Here is a 26,303-nt window from a genome sequence, read left to right as displayed (position 1 = left end):
AAACTTAAAAATAGAGCAGCGCAACTGCTCAAGACGAAAGGCAGGGACTTGCCTGGCAGTCCAGTGGCTAAGATTCTGTGTTTCTGATGCACGGGATGCAGGTTTGATCACTTGTCAGGGAACCAAGATCCTATGTGCCGTGCAGCTCCGTCAAAAATAAATAAATGAATAAAAATGAAAGATAGAAAAAATGAACACAATGAAAAGACCATTAGTGATTACAGGAGAACATCACATGGCCTAATATATGTATAAGTTGGATACTCAAGACGGGGTGGTAAAGTATCTGAATAAATACTATTCAAAAATGTTTGCATTTGATGAAAACTACAAACTCATCAATGCAAGAAACTGAGCAGATCCCAATAATGGAGTTACTAGCCAGTATAATAAGAAAAAGAAAGAAAAAGCATCTAGATTGTAAGAGGATATGTAAATTTATTGAAGGTTACATGATTGTAGAAAATGTAATACCATCTTTTAAAAAACTGCTAAAATTCACATGTGTTTAGCAGTGTTATAGGATACTGGATGTGGAGAAGGCAATGGCACCCCACTCTAGTACTCTTGCCCGGAAAATCCCCTGGAGGGAGGAGCCTGGTAGGCTGCAGTCCATGGGGCGCTAGGAGTCGGACACAACTGAGCGACTTCACTTTCACTTTTCACTTTCATGCATTGGAGAAGGAAATGGCAACCCCCTCCAGTGTTCTTGCCTGGAGAATCCCAGGGATGGGGGAGCCTGGTGGGGCCTATGGGGTCACACAGAGTCGGACACGACTGAAGTGACTTAGCAGCAGCAGCAGCAGCAGGATACTAGATGAGCATGTGAAAGTGAAAGGCGCTCAGTCGTGTCCGACTCTTTGCAGCCCCATGGAATACACAGTCCATGGAATTCTCCAGGCCAGAATACTGGAGTGGGTGGCTTTTCCCTTCTCCAGGGGATCTTCCCAACCCAGGGATCAAACCCAGGTCCCCCGCATTGCAGGCAGAGTCTCTACCAGCAGAGCCACCAGGGAAGCCCAAGAATCCTGGAGTGGGTACACTGTCCCTTCTCCCGGGGATCTTCCTGACCCAGGAATTGAACCGGGGTCTCCTGCATTGCAGGTGGATTCTTTACCAACTGAACTATCAGAGAAGCTACAGATGACCATACAAGTCACTTATATTTTTGTATACTAGAAAAGAATAGTCTGCAATTTATTAAGATTTATGATTTTTATAAAATATATAACATTTATTTTGTAAAATAAAATATTTTTTAAAATATCTTAAAAAATCTTAGAGATGAATTTGACAAGGTGTTTGCAAGATTTTTACACTAAAAACTATAAAGCATTGCCTAAGTTTCCTAAAAGAAGACTTAAATAAAAGGACAGATATGCCATGTCCACGTGTCTAAAAACTTAGTATTGCTGCCATGTCAGACTCTCCCAGATTGATTGATTGCCTGGCCATACCCTTTAGGTTTAACACCCCAAGATAGCACTTCATCACTAAGTCATGAGTTAGACTCCTCTGCCTGTTTGTTATTTTCAGTTCAGTTCAGTAGCTAAGTCGTGTCTGACTCTGTGACCCCATGGACTGCAGCACGCCAGGCTTCCCTGTCCATCACCAACTCGGAGTCCACCCAAACCCATGCCCATTCAGTCAGGGATGCCATCCAACCATCTCATCCTCTATTGTCCCCTTCTACTCCTGCCTTCAATCTTTCCCAGCATCAAGGTCTTTTCCAATGAGTCAGCTCTTCTCATCAGGTGGCCAAAATATTGGAGTTTCAGCTTCAACATTAGTCCTCCCAAGGAATATTCAAGACTGATCTCCTTTAGGATTGATTGATTGGATCTCCATGCAGTCCAAGGGACTCTCAAGAGTCTTCTCCAACACCACAGTTCAGAAGCATCAGTTCCTCAGTGCTCAGCTTTCTTTATAGTCCAACTCTCACATCCATACATGACTACTGGAAAAACCATAGCTTTGAATAGACTGACCTTTGTTGGCAAAATAATGTCTCTGCTTTTTTTTAAATTAACTTATTTTTTTTGGAAGGATAAGTGCTTTACAGAATTTTGTTGTTTTCTGTCAAACCTCAACATTAGTCAGCCATCAGTTCAGTTCAGTTCAGTCGCTCAGTTGTGTCCGACTCTTTGCGACCCCATGAATCGCAGCACGCCAGACCTCCCTGTCCATCACCAACTCCTAGAGTTCACTCAGACTCACGTCCATCGAGTCAGTGATGCCATCCAGCCATCTCATCCTCTGTCGTCCCCTTCTCCTCCTGCCCCCAATCCCTCCCAGCATCAGAGTCTTTTCCAATGAGTTAACTCTTCATATGAGGTGGCCAAAGTACTGGAGTTTCAGCTTCAGCATCTTTCCTTCCAAAGAACTCCCAGGGATGGTCCCCTTCAGGATGGACTGGGTGGAGCTCCTCAGCCTTAGGCATACACATATCCCCTCCCTTTTGAACCTCCCTCCCATCTCTCTCCCCATGCCACCCCTCTAGATTGACACAGAGCCCCACTTTGAGTTTCCTGAGCTGTACAGAGAATCCCTGTTGGCTATCTATTTTACATGCGGTAATGTAGGTTTCCACGTTACCCTTTCCATGCATCGCACCCTCTCCTCCCCTCTCCCCAGGTCCAGAAGTCTATTCTCTGTCTCTCCACTGCTGCCCTGTAAACAAGCTCTTCAGTACCATTCTTCTAGATTCCGTATATATGTGTTAGAATACGATGTTTATCTTTCTCCTTCTCACTCTCTTCACTCTGTATAATAGGTTCTAGGTTGTCTCTGCTTTTTAATATGCTTTCTAGGTTGATCATTGCTTTTCTCCCAAGGAGCAAGCGTCTTTTAAATTCATAGCTGCCATCACCATCTGCAGTGATTTTGGAGCCCAAGAAAATAAAGTCTGACACTGTTTCCACTGTTTCCCCATCTATTTCCCGTGAAGTGATGGGACCAGATGCCATGATCTTCGTTTTCTGAATGTTGAGTTTTAAGCCAACTTTTTCACTCTCCTCTTTCACTTTCATCAAGAGGCTTTTGAGTTCCTCTTCACTTTCTGCCATAAGGGTGGTGTCATCTGAATATCTGAGGTTATTGATATTTCTCCCGGGAATCTTGATTCCAGCTTGTGTTTCTTCCAGTCCAGCGTTTCTCATGATGTACTCTGCATAGAAGTTAAATAAGCAGGGTGACAATATACAGCTTTGACATACTCCTTTTCCTATTTGGAACCAGTCTGTTGTTCCATGTCCAGTTCTAACTGTTGCTTCTTGACCGGCAAACAAATTTCTCAGGAGGCAAGTCAGATGGTCTAGTATTCCCATCTCTTGAAGAATTTTTCACAGTTTGTTGTGATCCACACAGTCAAAGGCTTTGGCATAGTCAATAAAGCAGCAATAGATGTTTTTCTGGAACTCTCTTGCTTTTTCCATGATCCAGCGGATGTTGGCAATTTGATCTCTGGTTCCTCTGCCTTTTCTAAAACCAGCTTGAACACCTGGAAGTTGACAGTTCATGTATTGTTGAAGCCTGGTTTGGAGAATTTTGAGTGCCGCTTTGCTAGTGTGTGAGATGAGCACCAATTGTACGGTAGTTTGAGCATTCTTTGGCATTGCCTTTCTTTGGGATTGGAACAAAAACTGACTTTTTCCAGTCCTGTGGCCACTGTTAAGTTTTCCAAATTAGCTGGCATATTGAGTGCAGCACTTTCACGGCATCATCTTTTAAGATTTGAAATAGCTCAGCTGGAATTCCGTCACTTCCACTAGCTTTGTTTGTAGTGATGCTTCCTAACACCCACTTGACTTTGCATTCCAGCATGTCTGGCTCTAGCTGAGTGATCACACCATCGTGGTTATCTGGGTCATGAAGATCTTTTTTTGTATTATTCTACTATTATTATTGCCACCTCTTCTTAATGTCTTCTGCTTCTGTTAGGTACATACCATTTCTTTCCTTTATTGTGCCTATCTTTGCATGAAATGTTCCCTTGGTATTTATAATTTTCTTGAAGAAATCTCTAGTCTTTCTCATTCTATTATTTTCATCTATTTGTTTGCATTGATCACTGAGGAAGGCTCTCGTATCTCTCCTTGCTATTCTTTGGAACTCTGCATTCAAATGGGTATATCTTTCCTTTTATCCTTTGCCTTTCACTTCTCTTCTTTTCTCAGCTATTTGTAAGGCCTCCTCAGACAACCATTTTGCCTTTTTGCATTTCTTTTTCTTGGTGATGGTCTTGATCCCTGCCTCTTGTACGGTGTTGTGAACCTCCATCTGCAGTTCTTTAGGCACTCTGTCTATTGGGTCTAATCCCTTGAATCTATTTGTCACTTCCACGGTATAATCACAAGATATTTGATTTAGGTCATACCTGAAGGGGCTAGTGGTTTTCCCTACTTTCTTCAATAAAAGTCTCAATTTGTCATTAAGGAAGGAGTTCATCATCTGAGCCATAGTCAGCTCCTGGTCTTGTTTTCGCTGACCGTATAGAGGATTGGGGAAACAGACTCTTCGAAGGCAGAAACAAAACCTTGTATTGCACCAGGACCCATGAGAAAGGAGCAGTAACCCCACAACAGACTGACCCAGACTTGCCCATGAGTGTCCAGGAGTCTCCGGTGGAGCTGTGTGTCGGCAGTGGCCTGCTGCAGGGCCGGGGGCACTGAGCGCCACAGGGCTTGCGTGGGACCTTTGGAAGGCAGTCTCCATTATCTTTCTTACCTCCGCCATAGTTTGGTCTCAGGTCAAACAACAGGAGGGAACACAGCCCCACCCATCAATAGAAGATTGGATTAAAGATTTACTGAGCATGGCCTCACTCATCAGAACAAGACCCAGTTTCCCTCTCAGTCAGTCTCTCCTATCAGGAAGCTTCCATAAGCCTCTTGTCCTTCTCCATCAAAGGGCCGACAGAATGAAAACCACAATCACAGAAAACTAACCAAACTGATCACATGGACCACAGCCTTGTCTAACTCAGTGAAACTATGAGCCATGCTGTGTAGGGCCACCTAAGACAGACGGGTCATGGTGTAGAGTTCTGACAAAACGTGGTCCACTGGAGAAGGGAATGGCAAACCACTTCAGTATTCTTGCCTTGAGAACCCCATGAACAGTATGAAAAGGCAAAAAGATAGGACACTGAAAGATGAACTCCCCAGGTTGGTAGGTGCCCAATATACCACTGGAGATCAGTGGAGAAATAACTCCAGAAAGAATGAGGAGAGAGCCAAAGCAAAAACAACACCCAGCTGTGGATATGACTGGTGATGGAAGTAAAGTCTGATGCTGTAAAGAGCAATATTGCATAGGAACCTGGAAGGTTAGGTCCATGAATCAAGGCAAATTGGAAGTGGTCAAACAGAAGATGGTTAAGAGTGAACATCAACATTTTAGGAATCAGTGAACTGAAATGGACTGGAATGGGTGAATTGAACTCAGATGACCATTGTATCTACAACTGTGGGCAAGAATCCCGTAGAAGAAATGGAGTAACCATCATAGTCAACAAAAGAGTCTGAAATACAGTACTTGGATGCAGTCTCAAAAACAACAGAATGATCTCTGTTTGTTTCCAAGGCAAACCATTCAATATCACAGTAATCCAAGTCTATGCCCAGAGCAGTAATGCTATAGAAGCTGAAGCTGAATGGTTCTGTGAAGACCTACAAGACCTTCTAGAACTAACACCCAAAAAAGATGTCCTTTTCATTATAGAGGACTGGAATGCAAAAGTAGGAAGTCAAGAACTACCTGGAGTAACAGGCAAGTTTGGCCTTGGAGTACAAAACGAAGCAGGTCAAAGGCTAACAGAGTCTTTTGTCTTGTTCTTAATCTGCGGGGTCCCCTACTCATCAGGAAAGGTCTGTTTTCTTAAGTGAAGTGTAGCCAGTTGGTTTTGTCACCAACTAGCCAAACTGAGGGTAAGCCCCACCTGTGTTTCCCCACACGGGGCTGAGTCTCCAGGTTTCCAGTTTCCCGACCTTGTTTCTGGTCCTTCCTCCTGGTTCACTGCCCTCTGTGAGCTGCCTAGCTCCCAGAAACCACAGTGAGTTGTGTTTTGGTTCATATGAACAAATCAGTCTTGCCCACTTTGACTAAAGTAAGCAGAACCCCTTATAATCTCAGACTCTTAATGCTTGGGGTAGCTTTCTTATTTCCTGGAGCCCAAGATGTGAATGGCTGGGCACTAGGTGTAAAGCTTTCAGCCTAATTTTGGCCTTTCTTCTATATTACAAAGCTATATTTAAAGCCCTGGAATTAATAAATGAAGTTCTCATTCCTAAGGCATCAGGTCCTTTTGTCAATTTGTGTATAAGCTCTGGCAGGTAAAAGTGGGCAGACTACTCTCATCCCCATCCCAGAGTATCCCATGTTGAATTCCAAGGCTTTCATGGTGTGAGTCTGTGCTGTCTTGTTTGATTTTGATCTCTAATGTTAATTGCGTGTCACAAGGCTTATATTCCTCCTGCCCAGTTGTGTATTGTTTATATTTATTTCTGATTTTAATTGACTATCTTTTCAACTCCGTGTGGTCATAGCAGATATGATTCTTTCCAGAGAATTTCTGAAGCAAAATTATCATTGAACTTTTAGAAGTTCTTACTGGAGATGATTTGGATTCAGACAATTAATTCCATTTGCCTCGTTCATCTAATCATCATTGTCAAATCTAAGAAGTTTAACCAGAATGACCAAACAAGTGTGTACATAATTGTCGACAAATGCTTCCAACGAGTCGAGTGAAAGCTTTTTAATTTGTTTCTAATTCACTAATGCTAATATTGTAACACTTAATAGCCTAGGTTCTCTTTCCATTGTGTTTGGTGTGGATCATTTGAGTGTGTAGGAACTGACATTTCTCCTCATATTTTAACCCTTCATATAACGGTCTTAGATTTTTTAATGTCTCTAGAGAACCTGGAAAAATAAAGAATTAAGTAAACAGATGGTGTAAAGGATATTTAGCTCTAAAAAAACCCCGAGGTCTTTCACAAAGATTTCTGAGGCTCTGTTCTTCCTCATTTGAGAGGTGTTTTCTCCTAATCACATATCTGGCAGACTATTTTCAACCGTGTGTCCGTATTTCCCATAATGTGAATTTCTGCTTTTCTGTCCCTTGTTTGATGCCTGAAGCTAGGAATGGATGAAGGAGTGATCTCAAAACAATGTTCCCATTAGAGAAAATCACAAAACCACAATCCCAGAAGAAGGTATTTTGGAACTTTTCGGTGTTAACTCTTGAAATCTTGAATTGGTTTTTATACGTGAATACACAGTTCACACGCAGTTACTGGTCTGTGTACATGAATACAGTTCACACACAGTTACTAGTCTGTGGATACTCGCATCCGCTTGTTCTCTGGGGTTCTTGTAGTCCCCAGATTCATGTTCTCAAACAGCATGACAGACACAAAGGTGCTTCCTAGCCCAATCCCAGAAGGGACCTGTCTGTTGCCTCTTTCAATTTAATACAAGTTTTTAAGTAAACAAAATTCAGATTAGAGAATTTTTGAGGATATAATGTTCCCATTGACTAACTTCCATCTTTATTATGCTGTTTACTTTAACTTCATACCGATTAACTCTTGAAAGGAATTCAAAACGTAACCGTTAATGTCTAGGACATATTAGTGAGCTGGCCAATGCTTCAAAATTTTGGGTCCATCTCTTTCTTAACAAGTTTCAGTCTGGATCTTTCATTTCACTATTTACTCGAGGAAAAAATCAACTATAGACTCATTCCACTTTTGACTGTTGCTGTATTTTAAAGTTTCAAATAAGAAATTTTTAAAAATGAAATTGAAAATACAATTATTTGTCATCTTGTTTCCAAAATTAGAAATGAGTTAGTTCCAAGAAGGATATAAACAGCTTAGTTTTGTTTTTGTTTTTTTTTTCTCTTAACACTTTAAAGAATGAAGGACTTCCCTGCTGGTCCAGGGGCCAAGACTCTGCACTCCCAATGCAGGGGGCCCAGGTCCAAAGCCCAGTCAGAGAACTAGATCCCACGTGGTGCAACTGAACGTTCTCAGGCCTCAACTAGGGATCCCACTGATGCAGTGAAGACCCAAAGCAGCCAAATAAATAAAAACAAATATTAAAAAAAAATAAGGCTGGACTTTGGGCCCAAATAGGAAAGTTTATTATAGAACTTGGTTGTTTATTTTCATGCAAAATAGGTATTTCCATACCAGTGTAAAAAAAAGTAAAGTTGTTGGGAGTAGTCTTATCTGTGGTAGCATAAAATGAACGTAGGCCCCCAAAAAAGAAAAAAAACCTATCTAAATGGGTATGAAAAATCTTTCTTATGGATTGAGTTATGTCCCTGCCATTAGAGGGAGAAGTACGGCTTTTCTTCTCCACAAGGAGGATGTGATTGTGTTACTCTGAACTTGATGGGTCTCTGTAGACTTGTGTGCTTAGAGCATCTAACTCTGGTTGGGAATAACTACTCAGCAGTAACTGTGCTGAAGCAGACAGTACTTTCTCAGACACTTTCTAAAATTTGAGTGGCTCTTGTTAGGGAGACTCCTCATAATATGTTAATCAGTCTCAGTTTCTTGGGGACTATTTACCGCTTAATGACTCTTAGGGGTTACCCAGGAAGCCGTGATTTTTTAAAAAGAGATTATTCAGTGAGGCATTATTGAGGTTTTTCTGTGACCATTATGAGTACCTAGTAACTTAAGACGTTTTTTCAACCAAAATTATGTCAGCTACATTCTGGGGAGTTCCAGGACAAGCCAATCAAACCCTCTCTGAAGTAAAGGACGTTGTGACCTGGTCATTGGCTTGCTCTCACAGTCTCAGGGCTGGCTTGACATTGGGCAAGAACAGAGGGAAGTGGGCCCTCCAGAGCCAAGTCACCCCCATAGCCAGCCCCATCGGGCCCTGCAGCTGCTGGCGCTGCTGGGCCCTGGTTGCACCAATACAGCCACTGCCCTGCCTGGCACTGGGCACCTGCCCTGCTCCCCTGACCCCGGGCTCCTTTGTGCCCTGCTGCTGCGCTGCTGGGCAGACACTCTTTCCTCCCTGCTCCTGTGTCACCAGTCCCAGGTCTAAATGTCCGGACTGTGTGTGTCCAGGGGCTTTGCACCATCTCATTCCTGTGCCCTGTTCATGGAGGGCTCTGCCTCTACCGGGACTCAGAGCAAAGAACTCTCCAAACACAGAACACGGTGCCGACCCTGGGCAGACAGTGTCAGCCATCCTGTCCAGGTGGGGCTAGGCAAGCAATTGTTAGGACTGAGCTGGACCTAGAACTGCTTCTTAGAGGAAGTCGAGGTGGTCGCTGTTTCCCGCTTCAAGCGGCAGTTCAGAGCCGAGGTCTTCTACATACCGGAAAGAACATTTCAACCCTTGGGTTTGTTGTGATTTTGTGTTCGATTTTCTTTAATTTGCTCCTCCTGATAATGAACTGGCCCTGGAAAAGGTTCTGTTGGTCTGGTAGATTCTGCCGTGAAACAGTGAATACAAACATTCCCCGCTGTGCTTTTTTGAAATGGGAGCAAGCATTTTCTATATTTTAGTGGCATATGGTGCTAAGATTTTATCATGCTTTCTTACAAAGAGTCAGGGAACTTTCTCTGCTTAAAAGTGTATGTTTGTAAACAATAGGCTTGCGCTGAATATTCCCATCTGTTGGGTGAACATAATTTGTGTAGGAATTCCTGTATTAGGTGGAATACTTTGCAACTTTTTTGTATATTTCTTCTCCCTGGTGAGACATTAGACCAAGAGACAGTACAAAGCAGCATATGCCTAATATTCAGTTTGTGTCTGCTTCTCCCTGTTTGAGAGCAGTGCTGGTTTTGTGTATTAGTGCATAGGATTACTATAGAAATTCATAAGCATATAAAAGGTATTCAGGGTATTCCAAAAATACAAAATATTAATAACAATCGTATAAATGTGGTTAAGTTGCAGTGATGAAACTGTTCTTGTATTTTTTCAAATATGTACTCCAGTAACTTGTTATTTCTTTTCCAAAAACTTTTCTTGATTTTGTTTTAACCTAATCTCAAAACTCCTTATTATAATCATAGTATATAATAATCAAAGCTGCTCATTCTTCTAGTCTTGATTTGTAATTTAAATAAATGGCATTGACTCTTTGTGTTCAGTTTGGTATTGTTCTGATTGTCTTCACTAATTAATTTTCTGTTTGAGAAGAACCATTCTTCAGTACAGAATAAAATTTTGAAGACTAAGGCTCAGCAGTATTTTTTCATAAAATATTTTATTAATCTTGCCATAAGATCTCATGATGGTTATTGGGGGCAAACACACTTTGATTAATATTTGCTTAATACTGAATTACCTGTATTGTCCAAATGTTTTATTCACTTAAAAATTATGCCTAGCAGTTCCTTTTTCTGGTTGACTACTTGGACATACTTGAGTAAAAAGATGAGCAATTAATTGAATATAAGTGATTTCAAGGTATGTGTAGGAACTGAGCAAATAAAGCACATATTACTTGGTGTCTTTTACCTGATCATTGTTGTTTTTTTTGCATTTCTCTGATTATACTTTGTAAGAGGAGGTATTTTTAAGTCGACTGTACCTGTTACTAGATAACTAGGTCTATCAGTAGAGCATCTTGTTAGAAAAGGATAGCATTGTGGTGTCTTCTCTTTGGGGGAAAGTAGGCGCCTATTTGACTGGGTTCAGGCTCTCTGTCTCCTTCTTAGGATGGCACCCTCCCGTGTGTAAGAAGCATCCACAACTGAGTCTTGATTCTTGGTGAACATAGCTTAGAAACCAATTAAATGTGTTCTGCTAGGCAGCATGAATATGGAGAAGGCAATGGCACCCCACTCCAGTACCCTTCCCTGGAAAATCCCATGGATGGAGGAGCCTGGTGGGCTGCAGTCCATGGGATCGCAAAGTCGGACATGACTGAGCAACTTCACTTTCACTGTTCACTCTCATGCATTGGAGAAGGAAATGGCAACCCACTCCAGTGTTCTTGCCTGGAGAATCCCAGGGACGAGGGAGCCTGGTAGGCTGCCATCTCTGGTGTCACACTGAGTCGGACACAACTGAAGCAATTTAGCAGCAGGTAGCATGAAAGGTTTGAGCTCTGGAGCTGCTCACCTCAAGTGGTCCCCCCTTGTGTCTCCTGCTTGTTTATGGACTTAAAAACATCTTGGGTTACAGGGAACTCAAAGTCAGTGCTCTGAGACAACCTAGAAGGGTGGGATGGGATGGAGGGGAGGGGAGGAGGGAGGGAGGCTCAAAAGGGAGGGGACATGGGTATACCTATGGCTGACTCATGTTGATGTATGGCAGAAACCAACACGATATTGTAAAGCAATTGTCCTCCTAGCAAAAATAAATAAATCCCTGAATTATTAAAAAAACCAGGGCTTTTTATGGAAACAGTATCTTCTAACTACCTTTTCCCCCCTATAATATTTACTGACCTTTTTAGAAAGGCATTGATTTGAGGAACAGTTATTTATAATCATAGAAATGGAAAATACAAATAAAATAACCTTTTAGTCAATCAAGAAAGATTTTAAAGTTGATATCAGGCCATATGTGTAGAAGATAGGCGGGTGTGTGAAGCGAAGCGTGCTAGAAGGCGTCTGCTCTTTGTGGGGAGCAGAGCTGTGCCCTGGAGTCCCTCTCGCTTTGCCTGAATGAGACCTGTGTCTCATCCTGCATTGTCTGAACTTTGATGCAGGAGACGTAACATGTTAAGACTGTTGCAGTTCTAGAAAGAATTTTTAGAAATTCTGAGAAAGGGAATGTTAAAAAAAATCAAAAGGCCTCGTTTAAGTGGAATGCTTTTCAGCTTTTTAGCAGTTCTCTTTCATTCAGGCCATTCTGAGTGATGTGTCTGCATGATGGCATGGGGCACAGTGGTGAGCAAAACGGGTCCAGAGCCTTGCTGCATGGGGTAGCCACAGCCTAGCTGGAGAGACAAACAGCCGTTACATAACCTCACAGACAAGCTGCAGTTGCAGTGAGCGTGTTGGTCGGCAAAGGGGTGCATAGATATTAGTTTACCAAAAATAAAATATTTTTGCTGCTAGATACCAAAATATACTAGATTGGATGCCAAGGCTGGCTGTGTAGTTATACAACCATTAACACTGCTTTTTGCTGTTGGCAGGTACGTTATTCCATCTTTGCAAAGGCTGGATGCTGGGTTCTACCGCTGCGTTGTTCGAAACAGGATGGGAGCACTCTTGCAAAGAAGATCAGAAGTTCAAGTCGCATGTATGTGCACATTGAAAACATCTACAAATGTTAAATAAAACAGTGTCTGTGGGCACACTAATCAAAATCACCTTTGACCATGGTGGGAATTGAGTGTCTATCTCGGGTTCTATTTGGAAGAGGATAATTGCTAAAATTGCTTGAGAGATAAGTAAATATAGAATGCAGCCGGTCCGACGATGACGGTGGGGCTGGTGAGGTGAGCGCTCCGTCTTTCAATTCAGGGGATAAGGCACCGTGGGGGATAGGAAAAAGGAGCAAGACGCCTTCCGTTTTACGAATTAGCTGCTCTTAGCTTTTGTTATATTCAGATTCAAATGTTTTTAAAATAAAAAAGTTAAACTCAGATAAAATTTTGTCTGTTCGTAATCAGTTCTCTCCAATGATGATTTGTTTAGAAATCCTTCAACTGCCTAAGTACATGGATAGCATGTCTCAATTCTGGACTACTGGGCAGACCGTTTTGGAGAATGAAACTTTTAAAAGAAACCAGAGGGGATATCAGAACGCAGGGGACTAGAATTTTGGTGTAGTGTTTAGCAGAATGGTGGAGAGGGGAGTCGGCCAGTTCAAAGCATTTAATACTTCAGTATTGATATTTAGTATTAATACTTTAGTCCAAAATCTGTGACGGGTAGGGTCCATGTAAAGTGGCCTGTAGGCTTTATCATATTCTGAATTTATGACCAAAATGTCTCTTTATTTAAAAGAAAGCAAAAAGTGTTGTCATTTTAACTTGCGTATTAATGCATCATAATAGATTTTAGAGAACTCTAAAGAGCTCCTAAACTGGGTCATGTCAACCAATGATGAAGGTATTTTCTCACTTGTCATGTTGACCCCAGTTAAAGCTTGCAGTTTTCGGTGTTACTGTATAAAATAAAATAATTTCTAGTTATTCTTTTCCTCTGTAATTACTAGTGACTGTGTATGGTGCTGATGCTATACGTGTTTAGTTTTAATTACTAGGAAGGCTTCATTTTTCTGAATTGTGGTGGTGAAGTCACTCAACTAAACCTGTCTGCAGAATAATTCAGAACTTTTATTCAATAATTGAAAACAATTCATAAATAAAAAATTAAGGTCAGCACTCAAAATATATTTGAATAAGCTTAGAATTTATTATAATATATTAAGTACTAGTTTATAAAATTTAATTTTGAGCTTTTTTTCTTGCTATCCTTTATCTCTAGGGCTAGACTTTATCTCAAATTTCTCTATCTCTTTGATAACAAATTTCCCTTTAACTGTGAATATCCTAATCTGTTTCATTGTTTCATCTGTTTCCTAGACTATTAAATACTGCTTGCAACATAGTAAATACTTTGTTTTGAATCACAAATTCATTGATGAGAGACCTTTTATAGACTCTTCCAAATGTATATGAATTCCATATCCATGTGCATATACATATATCTGTAGCTACTCATAATATGAAAAATTTTCAAACCTTTCAGGTGGTACTAATTTTAAAATTGGCCACATATACCCACATTGTAATGTCTGGGTTTTTTCCTGAGATCCTATTTTTTTAAATGCTCTAAACCAGTAGCACAAAGACGGGAACAGAACCTACCTGCCCCAAATGAAGTCAGTAACATGGGGTTTAGAGAACCCTCCAAAAGTGAACTAATGGTTGAAAAAACACTTCTCCCGGGAGATTCTTTCAGGAAGCGTTCACCCCCAAAACAGAGGCGAAGCTGAACAGGCCTGCCTGAGCAGAACGGGCTGCAGAGATCTGGTCGGCATCCGAAGGCATTTTCTCAGCGCTTCTGGGGAAATGCTTCATGCAGCAGGAGGATGCTTTCCAACAAAGATGTCAGTATTAAAATCGGCTGCGCACGTGTCCTCGTCCTGGTGCAGTAGCAACTCAAAGACCATGGAGCCCCGCTGCTGCACCACCCTGTGGGCCCCCTGGAGGCCCGCGGCTCCTGCCCTCGCTTCTCCCCGCCCCCAGCCTGCGCTCATCCACAGGAACGCTCCTCTGTGGTTTCCCTGCTTCACCAGGGCGACGTAGGTGACTTTGCCATAAAACAGAGTGTCCATCTTTGACCTCCCTCCCTCTCAAAGAGAGTCTTCTGGAACTTAGACGTCTGGTTTTCCCCTACAGATATGGGAGATTTCACGGATGCAGAGGAGAGACGAGTGGTCTCCGAAGGCCGCGCAGCCGTCCTCAGCTTGCCGCCCATCAGCAGCTGCCCCCGGCCCCAGGTGACGTGGTTCCGAGACGGGCACAAGATTATCCCCAGCAGCAGGATGTAAGTTGTTCCGAACCCTGCAGTTCAAACGTGTCTCAGGACACCAGTCGGTGCCACTGTGCATATTAAGTGCACCAGTTAAGCTTCAGAAAGAGTAACCTGGTCTCGTAGAGCTACCTCGAGCCCTAATCAAGAGCTATTTTAAGACTGGCGTGGAAGTTTCTAAGCGGTTTAGGAAAAGCGCCACGTGGTGGTACTCCCCAGTGCACCACACGCCCTAACTAAAGCACCCTCGCTAGCTCTTATGTTTTTTTTTCCCTTTTCTGAATGCACTTGTTTGAGATGTTGTCCTCCTGAGCTGTGCTGAGCTCCAAGCGCTAATTTGATGAGCTCCGGTGTTTAGTACAGAGCTGTAGGGGTTTTCCCTCTTTTTACTGAGCCGCATTTGATACTACTTCCTCTGATGATAAAACAGTAATTACTGCTTATTTCTCTTTATCCTTTTATCCCACCATGACAGTTTTATTTCCCTTTTTCTAATTAGTGGTTCACCCATCTATTGCAGAGCAGTTGCTTTGTGATTAGATAAGCATTATTTCAAGGTGTTCTTGCCTATCTCCCATTTAAGATATTTATCTCATGCAAGATAGTTTCTGCATTTGGAAGCTTTAAGTGATTAAAAAGAACATTTCGGTTTTATTTCATAAGTGGGTATTTTGCAATGTAATTTAAAGATAATATACTGAATATAAAGGTTTTGAGGATGGACATTTCTGAAAGGATCATGAAATGCTATAATCTTGGGCTAAATGTCAAATATTTATGCCATCAGATGGTTGCACTCAGAAAAAAAAAAAAAAAAAAAACCTGTGAGAAGAAAATGTTTTTATTTTTTCCCCAGAAAGGATGTGTGTAAGAGAATTTGCTGAATGGTTTTTCAAATATGCTTTCTCCCTACTTGACCATCCACTCTGTCCTGTCCCTAAGCCCAGAATCCCCACTCTTCTGCCTGGGCATCAGAACTCTGTTTGTGCCTACACAATTCTTAAGCTTATTTAGCAAATGTTTCTATCCTGGATATTGAAAACAGGCAACATACTGAAATATGTAAAAGCCGTATTTTAAAATTCTAGTAAAAATATAAATTACCTTGGGAAATGGGATAACTTCTGTCCTTTTTCTGTATTTTATTGAAACTTGCTTAGGTATCCACCTTTATATTGATTCCAATTATAACAAATGCCTATGGAATTGGGGTGGAACACAGATAAAGGATCAGTTTCTCATTCTCTTAGAGGGTGGTGCGGCTGAGAATAAGGCAGCTGAGACAGATTCCTGTGCAGTGTTCTGGAAGGTCCTGTGTTGAGCACAGTGTGGCTGGGCACAGGGGGAAGGAGTCAGTCCTCGGAAGGGCGGCTAGGTCGACTTAGGCTTCCTCTCAAACGCTGGAGCTTCTAATTAGGGTCAGTGGTGGAGGATTATTTTCACTCAGTAGCAGATAACTACACAGTAACCCATTCGTTAATCCATTGTCTAGTATGTTCCTGAGACAATATTTATTCAAGTACAAAAGGATGCAGAATGAAATAGCAACTCTTAATTTTGTGCGCTTGTTTTTTTCTTTTTTTTTAACGTGATTTCTTGCTGAAGACTGCTTAATTCCTGGCGAGCCAATAACACAGAAGATGCTCATAGGGCTCTAACTTAGTGTCGCAGCAGACAGTCCGCTTATCACCGTGAAGCGGTGGATAAATCTCCCGTCTCAGTAGAGTAACATGCCTGATGGCTTCTTTCTTTTAAAGAGAGGAGATGAGGCTGATTATGGATATTTACACTTTCTCAAGGCCTTTTAGTTTCACATTTTCCACCTCATCGTCACCCCTCTATTTATTAAGTACCTGCTGTGCAAGAACTCATAAATCAGCACTTGCATAGTTATCTCCACAAGTTTACGCATCATTCACAGATGTATTACTTTATGCTTCTAATAAAGTCCAGCTCAGACCTCAGGTGCAAGAGCACTTACGCATTGCCTCTGCCCAGATGGTTGGCAGACAAAACTCAGATGGCATTAGATCTCTTCTGGACCATGAGAGGCATCATTTAAAAATGAAACGTTTGGCTCAAGGTGTTTCACACCTATTGAGACAGCTCAAACCTGTCCAGCAGCCTTTACCCTGATTCCCTGGGGTCAGCACCCTAACACATGGAAGAGATGGACCTTCGTGAAGGGCAGGAAGGAGGAGCCTCACCTTGCCACCCCTTCCCTGCCACGTTCTAACATTATCTCACAACCTTAGAAATGTGAGCTTTAGACTTAAAATTAAATGACTTTTTTTTTTTCGTTTTCAAGGGAAACAGTGAGTCTGATGTGTCTCAACTTGAAAAATTAGTTGAATAGTCTATTAATAATATTAACAGCAGCTGCTATTGAGTACACTTTAAACATATCTTCTCTAATCCTCAGAGTTGCCTACTGAGACAGGTATAATTAGCCATCAGAACTGAAGACTGGAGTTGTTAAATGACCCACCCAAGGGCGCATAGCTGGCCGGCGGCAGAGCCGGGACTCTGACCCACGTCTGCTGACTCTGCGTCTCAAGCTCCCTTCTGCATCAGGCCGATTCTTCTTTTCACTTTATTTTGCTGAACCTTCCTCGTGCTTTCGATTTATTTTTTCCTCACACTGCTTTCATTTTTTGCCTCCTGTTGTAGAACAGCAGCTTTCAATCTGAAATACCGTGGGTTAGCCTGGGTTTGCCGTGAGCCCCAGGCTCCCGCAGTCACATGCCCACGTCAGCAGTGAGCACGCCTGTATGTGTGCTGCTTGTCCTGCCTGTATTGGGTCTGTTGGTCCCTATCTCCAGAAAGTCTTGACAAAGAGAAGGCAGACACGGCCTTCCAGCTGAGGTGTAGACATTTGTTTTGGATGGCTTTGTTAAGAGTGACATGATGGCAGATGGCCAAGGGGATGCGGTCATTGGACAGTTGTGTATACCACACTCAAGGCTAGCAAAGGAAGCTTGGTCAACCTCGGGGTGGTTGCTGCGTTGTTGCCTATAGGCTGCACCGTGCATATGGGCCACACATGCCAGTGAACAAAGCCCAGAGAGCTCCACCATGTCAGTTAAGGTGCTCTTGGCTGCAAGTCACAGAGGATGCCTCTGGCTGAGCACAAAGGACACGTGTGGGAGTGCTTAGAGAACTGCGGAGCCTGGCCAGCTGAAGCAGACGGGGAGGCAGCCAGGGCTCCTCCTGAGGCCCGAGGAGCGGGAGCAGGGCCTTCCAAGGGGATGCAGGGCCCAGTTCCTGAAACTGTTGCGTATGGGCAAAGGGGCTGAAGGCAGAGGGCTCCACAGGGGACTGGTACAGTGGGACGGTAGGGGTCGCACCTGGAGGCAAGTGTCTTGGGTCTGTCCCCATGCCCGGCCTACGGAGATGTGGCCACTCATTCTTTCAGCATCTCTCCTGGAGGCGTTAGCTGGCGAGAGCCACGACCCCATCCCGTGTGTGTGGATGCTGTCTCCTCGAGGGGTTTTCACCTCCCCTGGGTCCTGACCATCTAAGATGCTTATCGCCCTGCTTGGCCTGGTGCTGTGCAGAGCAGAGATGCAATACTGGAAAAGTGGAATGAATGAGGGATGTGAAGGAAATTCCTGTAACAGCATAAACATCCTCACCAAAACGTGGGGCGGCGGGGAGCGACATCACAAACCTCAGGAGAAAGTGGTGCTAACGAAGGCGAAATATATCTTGGAAAAGCAAACAATATTTTGAAAGAACTGAGAATAAGATATACTTAGAATTTTGAATTGGTAATTATAGGTTTTATTTATCTGAAAAGATGAAAAAAGTGCTTATATATTTTTCTGATTTACTGAAGCCAAACAGTTAGTTTGCTATCTTTGCACGTCAGAGATGAGTACAGCCTTCTCTTATAAGTATAGTCTAATTTGATAATAGAATTGTTCTGCGTTATTTCAGCTTAGATATATGTTCTTTGTTTCCTTTTATTTCTCAAAATATGAAATGTGAATGCTGATGTCATTCGGTGCCTCCCTTACCTCCGGGAGGTAATTCACGTTGGCAGTTATCAGATTAGGCCGCAGAAGCTTGTTCTGTGCACGGCCATTCTTCTGCTTAATTGCAGGTTTTTATGCTCAAACTGCACCCTTAGCCTACCTGATGGGAATGTGTAAGCGCAAGTATATGGGCATGTGTTTTCCTAGGAATGCGAGGTTTATAGACTAAATATTTCAAACCTGCAGTCAGTTTTGTGAGACGACTTGCTCAGAATGAGCTGAATTGTGAAGTATGGGCAGGAAACAGCATCCCAGGTGACTTAAAAACAGTCTGACTCATGATTGTCCGTGCTTAAATACTCGAACATCCATTAACCTATTACCATTTCATTTCAAGTGCTGCAAGAAAGATGTATTTAAATTAGCACTTGTATTGGAAGTCACAACTTAATGCTTGAATGAAGTAGATCTGGTTGTAATAATATTTTTATAGTTAACTGGGCTTTCAAAATAATATGCTTAAAAATTTTTCATATTATGTTTTATAGGCATTTTGTGGATGTTTATAGAGTATGTCTATACGTGTGAATTGAGCCACATTTGTATAAGTAAAATAGACTAGGAGACGTGAGCTCCAGACCTGCTTCCTCCATTAATTCTGACCTTGGGAAGATGACTTACTCTCTTCTGCCTCCATTTTCTCATGTCAAAAATGAGGACGGCATCGTCGGTGACCTCTGAGGTCCTTTCTGGTGTCTGCACCAGCAATGCTCAGGGCCAGACCTGCCTCTCCCCTGCTCTTTCTTCCTTCCTGCACTTAGTAGGTACTTGCTGAGCATTTGTCCTGTGCCAGGCACTGTTCCAGCTGCTCAGGCCAGGTAGGGGCCTGAGGACATTGGAGCTTCTGCTCTCACGGAGTCTCGGTCCAGCGTGGAAACACAGGAGTAACCAGAGGATGATGAAAGTGAAGAGGCGTGTAGAAAGGTGGGCGGGAGAGAGCTGAGCAGGAGCGGGTTGTGGTCGAGGACGCCTCTGTGCAGGTGAGGGTTTAAAATCCACTTTGTTGAGTTGTAATTTACATACAACAGGACATACAGATTTTAAGGACACAGGTTGATGAATTTTAGCAAGTGTATACACGGATATTATCACCCTCCTAATCAAGATGCCTAGGACAATTCTTACCCCTGGTCCCTGCCCCACTCTGCCCCCTAATCTCATTCTAGTACCAGAGGTTAGTTTGCTTATTCTAGAATTGCTTATAAATAGAATCACAGAATATGAAATTCTGTGTTTCTGCCTTCTTTCATTGGACATGATTTCTGTGACATTTTTGAGGTGCTGTTGATAAGTATTGTTTTTATCTAGTTTTTGAGTGCTAGGCACTGGTTGAAGTGTTTTCTCTGTACTGATTCACCAAAGCCCCACAGCAGCCCAGTGGGTTGTATTGACATCATTGTCACTCTGCTGGAAGGAGCAGTGACAGAGAGGGCCAACAGCTGGTCGATGCTGAGCCCACACTTTGCCCCTGTGCCCCACTGCACCCTTGGGCTCCTGTCTGAAGGAGGAGGAGCCAGCCATGCACAGATCTAGAGGACAAATATTCTGAGCAGTGGGCTCACATACCTGCAAAGCCAGTACAAAGCCTGTCGCCTTTGCTAACCGGTGGTCTGGTGCTCAGGGCATTGTGAACAGAGAGTGGACAGAGAAGGGGCCCAAGAGGGGCCATGGGATCCTGGAGGCACCAGAATTTGGGAAGGAGTCTGGGTTTAATTCCACGCACAGTAGTACACCTTTCAAAGGGTTTGTGGTTTTTATTTTTGGAATTTTTTTTTAATTATGGCAAAATATGTGTAGCATGAAATCTACCTTTAACTATTTTTCTCTGTAGATTAAGTGTCATTAACTGTATTCATATTGCTGGGCAGCCATCATCACCACCCCATCTTTGGAGCTCTTTCATCTTGTAAAACTGAAACACTGTCTGCCTTCATGGTTAACTCTCCGTCCCCGCCCCCCAGCCCCTGGCATCCACCCTTCTACCTTCTGTCTCTGAGAGTTTGATGCCAGCTGTTGTTGTTTACTTGCTCAGTCATGTCCAGCTCTTTGCAACCCCATGGACTGCAGCACACCAGGATTCCCTGTCCTTCACTATCTCCTGGGATTTGCTCAAATTCGTTTCCGTTGACTTGGTGATGGCCTTCCAACCATCTCATCCTCTGTCATCCCTTTCTCCTCCTGCCTTCAATTTTTCCCAGCATCAGGGTCTTTTCCAATGAGTCGGCTCTTGGCATCAGGTGGCCAAAGCGTTGGAGCTTCAGCCTTAGCATCAGTCCTTCCAATGAATATTCAGAATTGATTTCCTTTAGAATTGATTGATTTGATCTCCTTGCTGTCCAAGGGACTCTCAAGAGTCTTCTGCAGTACCACAGTTTGAAGGCATCAGTTCTTCAGTGCTCAGCATTTTTTATTGCCCACCTTTCACATCCATACATGACTACTGGGAAAAACCATAGCTTTGACTATACAAACCTTTGTTGGCAAAGTAATGTCTCTGCTTTTAATATGCTATCTGGGTTTGTCATAGCTTTTCTTCCATGGAGCAAGCATCTTTTAATTTCATGGCTGCAGTCACCATTTGCAGTGATTTTGGAGCCCAAGAATGAAGTCTATCGCTGTTTCCATTGTTTCCCCATCTACTTGCCATGATGTGATGGGACCAGATGCCATGATCTTAGTTTTTTGATGTGGAGTTTTAAGCCAGCTTTTTCATTCTCCTCTTTCACCTTCATCAAGAGGCTCCCTAGTTCCTCTTCGCTTTCTGCCCTAAGAGTGGTGTCATCTGTATATCTGAGGTTATTGATATTTGACACCAGTAGGTCCCTCATATGAGTGAAATCATATAATATTTGGTTTTTCCTCCTTTTTAATCAGACTTGGTATTTGGGTGAGTTGTGGATTCATATGCAGTGGTTAGGAGTCATACAGGGGGCTCCCATATGCCTTTTAGCCAGTTCCCCACAAGGTTGTGAGGCCTTGTAGGGCTGTTGTGCAGCATCACAGCCAGGATATTGAGGTTGATACACTCAAAACACAGGACAGTTCCGCTACGTTGCCTGTTGACATCACAACCCTCTTCCTTCAACCCTCATCGATACCCTAAATCCTGACAGTCACAAATCTGGTCTCCGTTTCTATAATTATATCATTCAGAGAATGTTCTGTAAATGGAATCACGCAGTCTGTAACTTTTTAGGATTGACTTTTTCACTCAGCATAGTTCTGCTTCATTCAGGTTATTGCAGGTCTGAGTACCCGATTCCCTTTTATGGTGTGGTTTTCCATTGTGTGGACATACCACAGCTTGATAACTGTTCACCTGGTGAAGGACACTTGGGTTGTATCCAGATTCCCTGTTATTGTGTGGTTTTCCGTTGCATGGACATATCACAGTCATATACCCATTCACTTGGCGAAGGACATTTGGGTTGTATCGAGCTTTTCACCCTATGAATAAGGCTGCTGTAAATATTCTTGTGTATGTTTTGTGTGAACATGTCTTCATTTTTCTGGAATAAATGCCCAGGGACACAGCAGCTGGGTGTCTGGTATTTGCTTTTTTTTTTTAAGAAAATTCCAAACTATTTTCTGAGTGCCTGTACCATTTTGTATTCCTACCAGTGGTGTGTGAGTGACCCAGTGTCTTTGCTTCCTCACTAGCATTCAATCTTGTCACTGTTTTTTATCCTAGCCATCTTGATGGGTATGTGATTATAACTCCTTGTGTTTTTTAATTTGTATTTCCCTAATGGCTAATGATGTTGAACATCTTTTAATGTGCTGACTTTAAAAAGAGCCAAATACAGAAAAACGAAACTTCTTGAAGTGAAAAATACAATCATTTCTCTTAAAAACCAATTGAATGGGTAAAAGAGCAGACAGTATTACAGCTAAAGTAAGAAATATTGTTTTGCTAGATTGAAGGAAAATACTCAGAATAAAGCAGAGAAATAAAAGATGGAAAGTACAGAAGACAGGCCGAGAGGATGGAATAATATTGTTTTGCTAGATTGAAGGAGAATACTCGGAATAAAGCACAGACATAAAAAGATGGAAAGTACAGAAGACAGGCCGAGAGGATGGCGCAATCAGTAGAAATCTAGGAAGAGCCCCAGAAAGGAAGAATGGAGCCAGTGGGGCAGGTAACATTCAGAGAGAAGTACTGCAGTGTTGCCTAACATGAGGGACCCTCAGAGTCAAGAAACAGAAACGGTTGCAAGACAGATGAAACTAAATCCAAATCTAAACTTATTACAGTGTCCCTGTAGAACCTCAAAGACAGAGAGGAGGCCTTAAAAGCAGCCGTACATGTAATTCAGGTTTCCTCAAAACATGAGTTAGATGACAGTCGACTGCAATGACAGAGATGATCATACCTGAGGCTGCAGCGGTCGTCACAGACTTTCACATCCAGCCGAGCTAATATCCAAGGGTAAGGGAGGAAGGAAGACCTTTTCAGACGGAGAATTTATGTTTCTGAGAACTTTGCTGTAAGAGCTGCTGAGGACCAGCTTGAGGACAGGGATACTGAACCCAGGAGGAAGTAGGAGGTTAGAAATATCGGTCAGCATTTTATCATTTTCTCCAACTAGGAAATGTTCAGTAATTACAATTTTAGCATATTGAAAATACAGAGAAGGCTGTAAAGATAGCAAGATGAAATAACTCTGGGGGCATTTTTATTGGGAACGGCTGCAGTGAAACGGCAAGTGTCCGTGAGATAGTGAGGGGGTGGCACCGGTGTTTAGGATGCGAAACAAGAGAATGTTTCTGTGCTACAGATGTTCTCTCCTGGAGAAGGAGAGCGTGGGGATGCGGTAAGGTGTGGGTGAGGGGCAGAGTCCTGGAGGAGGCGGGGCAGCACAGACAGCCTTACCACCAGCACAGGAGGCAGGGCCCCAGCGTGGTGGGGTGCGCTGGCTTCGCGACGCTGCGGGGGCCCCTTCAGGGCTAGAGTAGAGGCTGAGAGAGCACACTCAAGCTTCCGCACGGAGCATGGATGCATGCTGTCTGCAGACGTGCTTGTGGAAAGCCGAGGCCTTGCTTGTGAGCTTCATTTCGTCTGTGAATACTGGGAATAAGTTGTAAGTTCAGAGTGAAGTGTGACGCAAGGAGAGAAGTGAGGGTATTAAATAGCTGTCTGGAGAGTCAGCAGCAAAGCGAGCAACACGCTAGACTTAGGGGCCCATCTGAGTGCAGTCGCACCTCTGTGGTCATGGACGGTGTCAGCAAAACCGAGAGGTTCTGATGCAGTTGCAGAGAAGGTAGTTGGGTTCAAAGAAGGATGGAGTATATAGCCTGTCACACGGGACTGAGAAACAAGGGTGCAGAGGGTTTGCAGGTGGGAGGTGGCTTTGGTTGTCTGTATGTTGTATTGGGAGGAAGTGATGGGTGGTCCAGTTTGGCAGAGTCAGAAGGCCATATGGCTGTGGGGTGGAAGAGCGCCTGGGTGGGGGACCGAGGGGAAGTGGGTGCTCTGGGCACCTCCCATCCTCTCATCCTCTCCTTGGCTGCTCCATCCAGTCCCTCCACTCGACGGGTCTGGTCATGCAGTTCAGGAGGGTGGCCCAGTTGGGTCCTTGTGGGTGGACTCGTAGGGAGTCAGGGTGGGTATGTGCTGGTAAGGGGTGTGGGAAGAGATAACCAGTGAGAAGCGACTGACCAACTAGTGAAGAGATAACCGGTGAGAAGCCATTGACCAACTGGTGCTCAAGGACATGAAGCCCGTAGGTACTCTGCGTCACCCACGCGACATCGCACACAGCAGTCCCGTCCTGGCACCTGCCTCGGAAGTGTCCTGAGTAACTCACGCGGCTGAGCGCGCGGCTGTGGCTGTGGCTGCCTTCTGGGACTTAGAATAAGCTGGGCAGGAGGGGCCCGGGGCAGAGAGTGTGCTGGAGCCCCGGGGCACAGCACGGCCGCCTTGGCCTCCTGTGCTTGCTCCGTGGGCTTTCCAAACGCTGATTTCTGGGGCCTAGAGCCTTCTTTTTGTTGGGGTTGTTCTAACCACAGCAGGATGCAGATGGTGAAGGTCGCTGGGCACGTGCAGGCAGCTGACCCTGTGCCCCTGCGTTGGGACACAGGGCATGTCACAGTCAGAGGACCATTCCTGTGCAGAGGAAGTAGCCTGGGTGAAGGTGTGGGCATCTTACAGTTACTCGGTTCCATTTGAGTGGGCAGTGGAGTGTTTAATGGCAAGAGTTTAATATTCTATGTACCAATTTTTCATTTGAAAATAAAATACCACTTCATTTTCCATGAGCAGATCTAGTGACAATAATGCATTTCTTTACAAATATTAGCCTATTATACATCTTAAGTCAGGTGCACATAATTGCATTTCACCAGCTCTACATAATACTTTAATTAAAACTAGGATAATTAAAATACAGTTTTAATGAACACTAAATTCTGAAGTCGCCAAGCCTGGAATGTGTTGGTTGAATCATACCTTGCTCTTTTTTTTAGCTCTTAAATCTGTAGCCACGTTTTGTTTTGAAACGGCAACAACCATGATCAAGAGGCATTTTTAAATGCATTTATTAGTTCAGTTCAGTGCAGTCGCTCAGTCGTGTCCGACTCTTTGCGACCCCATGAATCAAAGCACGCCAGGCCTCCCTGTCCATCACCAACTCCAGGAGTTCACTCAAACTCATGTCCATCGAGTCAGTGATGCCATCCAGCCATCTCATCCTCTGTCGTCCCCTTCTCCTCCTACCCCCAATCCCTCCCAGCATCAGGGTCTTTTCTAATGAGTCAACTCTTCGCATGAGGTGGCCAAAGTACTGGAGTTGCAGCTTCAGCATCAGTCCTTCCAATGAATACCCAGGACTGATCTCCTTTAGGATGGACTGGTTGGATCTCCTTGCAGTCCAAGGGACTCTCAAGAGTCTTCTCCAACACCACAGTTCAAAAGCAACAATTCTTCGGCGCTCAGCTTTCTTCGCAGTCCAACTCTCACATCCATACATGATCACTGGAAAAACCATAGCCTTGACTAGATGGACCTTTGTTGGCAAACTAATATCTCTGCTTTTGAATATGCTATCTAAGTTAGTCATAACTTTCCTTCCAAGGAGTAAGCGTCTTTTAATTTCATGGCTGCAGTCACCATCTGCAGTGATTTTGGAGCTCAAAAAAATAAAGTCTGACACTGTTTCCACTGTTTCTCCATCTATTTCCCATGAAGTGATGGGACTGGATGCCATGATCTTCGTTTTCTGAATGTTGAGCTTTAAGCCACCGTTTTCACTCTCCTCTTTCACTTTCATCAAGAGGCTTTTCAGTTCCTCTTCACTTTCTGCCATAAGGCTAGTGTCATCTGCATATCTGAGGTTATTGATATTTCTCCCAGCGATCTTGATTATAGCTTGTGCTGCCTCCAGCCCAGCGTTTCTCATGATGTACTCTGCATATAAGTTAAATAATCAGGGTGGCAATGTACAGCCTTGATGTACTCCTTTTCCTATCTGGAACCAGTTTGTTGTTCCATGTCCAGTTCCAACTGTTGCTTCCTGACCTGCATATAGGTTTCTCAAGAGGCAGTACATACCACCAAATAATATGTTTCCTTATGGTTGTCATCTGTCTGTCTGTCTCCCTTGCCTAAAGTTGGTTGTTTGCTACTAATTATAATCTGTAGAAGCAGGGAAAAGTTTTTCTTTGTCTCCCCACCCCTCACCCCGCCCGAGTACAGTATTACTGAGATGTATTGATGTGTGACATTGTATTATTTTAAGATGGGCAGCATCATGATTTGATATATATGTATCACAATAAGTTTAGT

At 43.4% G+C, this 26,303-nt stretch overlaps 1 protein-coding gene across 2 annotated transcripts in view; it reads left to right on the top strand.

Moving 5' to 3' along the window:
- Positions 1–26,303, top strand: part of SDK1 (sidekick cell adhesion molecule 1) — a 735,743-nt gene that overhangs the window by 280,567 nt on the left and 428,873 nt on the right. For both annotated transcript variants that reach the window (XR_001917262.1, XM_018040596.1), the window contains exons 3-4: positions 12,131–12,237; positions 14,348–14,495. Coding sequence is in view for 1 of the 2 variants with exons in the window: in XM_018040596.1 (XP_017896085.1) it covers positions 12,131–12,237; positions 14,348–14,495 (255 nt within the window). In the remaining variant the exon portion in view is untranslated. The remainder of the gene's footprint in view (positions 1–12,130; positions 12,238–14,347; positions 14,496–26,303) is intronic.

The sequence above is a fragment of the Capra hircus genome, chromosome 25 (genome assembly GCF_001704415.2).
Source record: "Capra hircus breed San Clemente chromosome 25, ASM170441v1, whole genome shotgun sequence".
Taxonomy (NCBI): Eukaryota; Metazoa; Chordata; class Mammalia; order Artiodactyla; family Bovidae; genus Capra; species Capra hircus.
This window is presented reverse-complemented; position numbering and strand designations above follow the sequence as displayed.